This window comes from Oratosquilla oratoria, chromosome 37, assembly GCF_046742065.1.
Source record: "Oratosquilla oratoria isolate Oo_2021 chromosome 37, ASM4674206v1, whole genome shotgun sequence".
NCBI lineage: Eukaryota > Metazoa > Arthropoda > Malacostraca > Stomatopoda > Squillidae > Oratosquilla > Oratosquilla oratoria.
The window spans coordinates 24279742-24287241 of NC_134813.1; the positions used below are offsets into that span (position 1 = coordinate 24279742).

At 43.5% G+C, this 7500-nt stretch overlaps 1 protein-coding gene across 1 annotated transcript in view; it reads right to left on the reverse strand.

Annotated features, from left to right (window-relative positions):
• Positions 1–6973: 6973 nt before the first annotated feature.
• LOC143019311 (protein bric-a-brac 1-like) overlaps positions 6974–7500 on the reverse strand; it is a 1240-nt gene continuing 713 nt past the window's right edge. Inside the window, exon 1 of the mRNA XM_076174951.1 lies at positions 6974–7500. This exon is cut by the window's right edge and continues 713 nt beyond it. Within this exon, the coding sequence (XP_076031066.1) occupies positions 6974–7500 (527 nt within the window).

Below are 7500 nucleotides of genomic sequence, written 5' to 3' on the forward strand. Positions count from 1 at the left end.
GCTGCCTTGCCCCTCCTCCGAAGTCGAAAACCCAAACTTCGGTGATTATAGGACCGTTTCTCTTCCTTTTCGTCTTCCTCCTCCTCCTCCTCCTCCAGGGACTTCTCACGCCCTGCGTAATACTGCAGACAGCAACCACCCACGCCATTTCTCCTGGCTCTTCACGCCCATCTCTCTCTCTCTCTCTCTCTCTCTCTCTCTCTCTCTCTCTCGGCAACCAGTACATATCGAACTCCCTGTTCAAGAATTCATACACTCCCTTATCACCTTCTTTCTTCTAAAACTTCCTCAGGACTCCTCCACATTCCACGCCCTTCATACTCCATAAATCCACATGCATTCCCAAGGTGCCTCCACACGGCCCCTGGAGTGCCTGCGCGGAGGGCGGCGAAAGGTGGAGTGGGTGGGTGGGCGTGGGGGGAGGGGGGGGAGGAAGCATGGAAGGCCACCGGCGCATGACATCGTCTCCCCTCCCCTCCATTCCCCCCCTCCTTCCCCTCCACGCGGGGGCCCCAACCCACCTCATAGCTCGGCCCTCCCGAGGCGAAGCACTTCCTACGGGCGTTCGGGCGTTCGGGCGTGCACTTCCCCGGCGACCACATGGATTCCCCATAAGGTCCGTCTGGTTATCCTTCCGTCGTATCTAATGGCTTCTGTAATACGTAGCAGCACCTGGATCTACTTTGACTTCGAATCCGGACGGGTCCTGAGGCAACGTTTATTATTATCATTATTATCATTATTCCACAGAGCAGAAGACGCGTTTCCTTATGTAATGAACAACACCCAAGAACTTTATTCAAGATCGCCTCGGCCACTTGTAAGGATGGGATGAATCCCCAAGGGAATACTGGGGACAAAACGACCCCCCCCTCCGAATGATGTGGGAAACGTCCCCCCCCACCGGAATAATGGGGGCGATACGCCCCCTAACACGGATAATTGGGCGACACGCCTATCCCCCCATGAAAAATGACTTGAACCCCTTCTCCCGGAACACTGGAACTAATGTAACAGAAACTTCTCCCCCCACGGAACAATGGGGGCGAAACATCCCCCGCCATCGAATAATAGGGTGAACACCCTCCCCCCCATCCGGAATAAAGGGGCGAAACGTTCCCTTCCACCACGGGAATGAAGGGCCGATTTTCCCTCTTTTAGGTACACACACACACACGTGAACCTCTACGTAAAGAAAACAAACAACCCCTATACCCATTCAACATGCAACAGAAAACAACAGAGCTGTACATCGCGCTCGTCTCCGTCAACAAGGCGCTCGCTCTCTACCACACCGACAACACCCGCTAGAGAGACGTCAATACTAGTTACTAGGATTCTAGTACACGTAGACAACGTTACCCCGGTAGACGTACCGCCACCAAACGTTAAGTGGGGGGGTGAAACGTTTGCGAACAGATTTTTTTTTCTTTTTTTTTGGGGGGGGGGATCATCCCGACCAGCGGTTCCGACTCTGGTACTCCATGGCACAGAAAGACACAGCTGCACAGCGAGCAGCAGCCTTGCACGCATTACTGTAGGGACGGAGATTCCAACGCGGAAAATACAAGCTCCGTACACTATACAACCATACACGTTTTAGCGTACCTATTCCGCGTATTCACACACATGCGTACGTACGCGGCACACACCGCGCGGCAACGCGATTATACACGATCACGTGACTACGCGTATGCGTTCTGGTTAGCGTATACGTACGCACGGTGACGCTGGCTTGCCCCCGCGGACTTGGGAAGTTGAACCGGGTCAACCCTAGACACTAACAGCCACTGCGTGTTATCACACTGAGCTATTTTCCCTCAGACTGTTGAAGCAGATTTGCAGTCTGCAGCTATGAGGAAGGAATCTAATATGCAGGAGGAATATAATTTGCCTTCAGTATCTCAAAAGACATTCTATGTATTTCTTGCCATAGTGATTTTGCGGCGGAAAAAGTGTTGGAGGTTGGCAGTACCGCCGATTAATCGGAGATTGGAGGAAAAATAGCCCAGTGTGAACGGGGAAAGGGATTCTTAATCTTTTTGAACTTTCAGAAAAAAAACCCTCCCACCCCCTTCAAGACACACAGAATCCCCTATCCTTAGTTACACAACGCCTATCAAGTTCCGATACACAGTACATACTCATATATATATATATTACCATATCCTATACACATCCCAAGTTCGCCTGCACAGTAACACATACATTATAATACACGTGGACGCAATACCTAATCCAGATCAAGACAGGACCTCACTTTCCCCCCCCTCCCCCTCCCACTCCCTCCGCTCACGGGGACCACATCCCAATGTTATTATGCAAAGGAGTTACACGACCACAGGATAATGAACACAGTCGATTTCATTCAGCGGCAAAAGGATCTTTGTTGGTGGGAAACAAGCGGATTTGGTACTCCCTGACTCCTCAAGAGGAACGTGGGCCGGGGGTAGGGGATTGAAGGGAAGGGGGGGGGCATACATAGAGCGAGAGGGGGGGGGTTCGCGAGGGGAGCCAGGCAGGTTGGAGGTATGAACGATTTTCCTCAAGAGAGTAAGTTGTCTATGCGTACATATAGTATATTGTATGACTGTAAATGCACATACAAACATATATATATATATATATATATATATATATATATATATATATATATATATATATATATATATGCTAATAAGAACACGGGTATGTGTGTTCCCTTATGCAAAGTAGACCATTTGGAAAAAAGACACTAACGAAGCCTAGCGCTTTCGTATATCACATCTTCAGTGCAAAAAGTACTTTTTGCACTGAAGATGTAATATATGAAAGCGCTCTTCTTCGTTAGTTTCTTTTTTTCCAAGTGGTCTATTTTGCATATATATGTATATATACATTCACTAAAGTGTGCACATAATATACAAATGCATATATATATATATATATATATATATATATATATATATATATATATATATATATATATATATATATACTGTATATACATTATATACATACATATACATAGATTAGGGAAAAACATATTCGTGCAAATTTCATACAAATGTATAATTACAAATTACATATTCATTATGTGCCCGTATATTACATATATACACATATATGAGCGTGCGCGCGCGCGTGTGTGTGAATGCCCGTGCGCGGGCGTATGTTTTATTAAATGCTGCAGAACAGCATACATGGAAAAATATCTACACTCAAAATAGGTGAGAAAAAACCGCTGCATCCAGTCTTTTCAACTCCAGTAATTTCCACTTCTGTGGCTCAGAAAAAATGTAACCCTACCTGACCCTAACAACAAATACATGAATAAAAAAGTACATGGATAAAGTTGAACAAAATGAATAAGAACATATGTTAATAAATAGAGTGATAAGTAAATATATAGACTAATGGATAAGTAAACATTTCAGAAGAGGCCACAAGTCTTTCCTCAGAAATTTATAGCAGCTACAAAATACATTATATATATATATATATATATATATATATATTATATATATATATATATATATATATATATATATATTACAAGTAAATGAATAGACACAAAAATAATAAATAGTAAATAAATAAATAAAATAAAAAATACACAACGAAGAAGACCCACATCTATGCTAACAGGACACAATGGAAGACCCCGAGGTAACATATGCATCGAGCCTCAACCCGGCCTTCGAACCAACCAACAACTCGACGGTACAAACGTCGGGAGCATCGCTGTCCCGGGGGATTGCGGGGCGCGCTTGCAAGGTGCCTCGAGGGGGCGGGCGGGCGGGGGTGGGGTGGGGGCGTGGCCCTCTTCGAACTTGGCACCTCGTTGCCGGCACCGTAAGCCACCTGGCACCCTTGGTGTCGCCAAACGAACGCGGAATTAATTCCGCTAAAAATATAGTACTTTAGTGCTGAATTTTACTACCATTTGCGGTCCCGCTCCAATATTTCTAAATGCTGGTTCGCATATATTAACAAGAGTACAAGCATATGCATGTTGCCCTTGTTTATATATATATTATTTACATTGGCTTTCGAATCGAAATGCGGCCTACTATATATGGGCGAGACGATACTGAACTAAGTTTCGAACTCTGAGACACTCGTACCACGCGATCTGGGGAATACAAGTTTCGGTATTCATAGGACATTATCCCCTAAACATTCATCCCAACCCGGAAGACCTAACTTCACCCCTTCCCGATCATTAAATACATCCTCGTGATTACAGCATAAATACTATGCTCATCAGCCGCCTCTGGCTTCAATTTTTGTCCAGGGGGCGTAATTTAGTGCAAATGTTCAAATGCAACATTAGCGCTGGGTCGCGACGCGAGGACAGCAAGACGAACAGCCCGAGTAATCATATTCAGACGATTCTCATTATGACTGTCAAGACTCTAGGGTCGACAATGAATACCACATCCTGAAGGCAGCAGCAGCAGTAGGAGGAGAAAGGAGAAGAGGAAGAAAAGGAGGAAGAAGAGGAGGAGGAGGAGGAGGTACAGACGGGTTCGGGAGTGATGGAGAGGAGGAAATACCCACGCCACGCGAAGACCAAGAATACTAATACCGGAGTAACAGAAACTTAGGTTACTCCGAATGTGCCATCGCACAGCGGTGGGCTTCTTCGTCTCCGTCGCTTTTTTTCTTTTGATCTTATTTGTCATTTTCATATTTATTTTGTTCTTGTGATTAGTTCTTGACTACTTCGCTAGAACCAAAACGTAGATCACCGAACCTGCTTGTCCCTATAAAGTTCGGTCACGCTTTCTTGTAATAAAGAGTCTGTACGTTCCCGCCATATACATACACCTATATTATACACACACACACACACATATATATATATGTGTGTGTGTGTGTGTGTGTGTGTGTGTGTGTGTGTGTGTGTGTGTGTGTGTGTGTGTGTGTGTGTGTGTGTGTGTGTGTGTGTGTGTGTGCTTCACATCCAGATTTATCCACCAGGTACGGGTCACCCACCCATCCATTTGCCAAGACAGAATTCATTACCTCTGGGGGAAAGGGGAATATTCCGTAACACCAAATACAGACAAACCTTAATTCCCACATGGACAGTGCTTGTGAACTCAAGACGCACGCACACAAAATGTGATTATATATATATATATATATATATATATATATATATATATATATATATATATATATATATATATATATATATATATACACATACATACAATACACAATAGACATATCAGACGGCAATGTCTTATATTCCCAAGATAATAAGGCAACCCACACCTGATTGAACAAAAAATAATAATAATAATAATGTACCAAACACCATAATATGATCATTTAGATTTACACACAATATTGCAATTTTGTATTATAGTTTTTCCAGTTACACGCACTAACACTATAAATTTAGAGAACATATATAAGCACACACACACACACACACATTATATATATATATATATATATATATATATATATATATATATATATATTATATACACAAGCACACACATACACATGTATCTATGTCAACAAATACTAATGAACAATGATTCTATGTTTGAATAAATAGTATATAAAAAATGGCCATGTTGATTTACTTTTATTTATTACAAACTTAACCAAGTGAATTAATCCAACGACAAGTTTACTTTTACGAGAGTATGATTTCACGGAAAACTAATGGGTTTCAATATCTTAAAAGATTATATATATATATATATATATATATATATATATATATATATATATATATATATATATATATATATATATATATATATATATATATATCGTGTATTACTTTTCATATACTTGTACCTTGTGTAGACACACTTATGCAAATAAGAGAAATTGTATATCATATATCAATCTCCACAATAAGTGTTTTCATATATAAATATAAACATATGGAAACCGTATGCATACACGTGTATACATACATATATGTTTGCATACATATATATATATATATATATGTATATATATATATATTATACATATATATACACACATGCATATGTATGTACATAGACACATACTCATACACTTGCGCAATCGTCTTTATAAGTAGATTTACTTAAGTTTTATATACAATATTTCGTTCGATTACGGGAAGCGATTATCACTTTCAAATTGTGCTGTACTTCAGCTAGAAAATAAAAATGAATAAATCGAACTTTATTGACACATCCGGAGACCACGTCGGAGATCATCACTGAAAGCTCAGCTGTTTCGGTGCCTGGCCACGGCGAGCCGACATCAAGTGGTTAGCTGTAGGCACCCACACTGGCTACTTCCCCCAATTTTGTTCAGCGACCGAATTACTTACACAGCAATGCCCCCGGGCTTGGATCCCAACCCACCTCTCCAAGACGAGGTCATCCACAACGGTTCGAAGTCTGTTCGATGCCGCGTCGGACAAGAAAGATTAAGCGAGGTCTATATATATATTTTTTTCCTAAAGCGAGTAAAGATGGCTTCAGTATACTATAGATCAATTCACCTTTCATTCAGTCCACGTGCTATGGGCAACATTTCTCTTTTCTTTGAATATTAACATCTTTTTCGGCTAACAAATGATTAAGACGAAAAAAAGTAAATCGATAAATAAGTAAAAGAACGACCTAGCATGACCTGGAACGTCTTCGTTCAGTGCCGATAACTTTACCTCGAAAATCCGTTCACCTTACCCGCTACAAACTTCTCGAAGGTTTGGCACCCCTATAGTGGCACTATGAGTGTGCCTCGCGTCGCATGAGATTCGGAGATCGGTCCCTTTCCTCCCCACCCCCTCGCCCTCCTTTTTTTTTTTTTTTTCTTTGTCCGTTCTTGTACTGGAAGATAAGCGGACAGGTGCGACCAAAGTGCTGGAGCGAATGTCACATACATGACACTCAGCGTTTTACTTTTCCAGACGCTGTCCGTCACAACGAAAGTTTCTCCCGAGAAAAGCCCGTTCATTAGCCGCTAAAACCGTTGAATTCCGTTAAAACCGTTGCGTTGGAATAAAAATGAGGCTTCCTTGGGCGTGACTTACCCTTTCCTCCTCACGAATCATCTCTGCGATGCCTGGTCGAATCTCGAAGTCATCCGGGGAATGGTGTCTGGGGAGGTGGGTCATGTTGAGCAAGGGGGACAGGGGCGGAAGGTGTGCTAGATGAGGTGGCATGCCGGTAGGTGTCCCAGGGGCTGGCATGGCACCAGGCAGGTGCGCGGCCAACGAGGACAGCGACGAAGCTAACGACGGCGGGCCAAGATGCGGGGTCCCCGGTCCTCCCGAACTACTGCTCCCGCGCCCTCCGACTGTAGCCGCCAGGGCACTGGGGAGATCGACCCCTGCGGTCTCCAGAAGATCCGGTGCGCTGGTCGGGGTCGAGGGTCGGCTGAGGTCGTCGCCGGAAAGGCGCCGCCGTTTCCGAGCTGAGGACAAGCTGTCTTCGGGCCACGATTGGCTCTTCTCACCTGGCGAAGGCGTGGGCGAAGCAAGGACGGCTTCCGCCTCGCCCTCCGCGC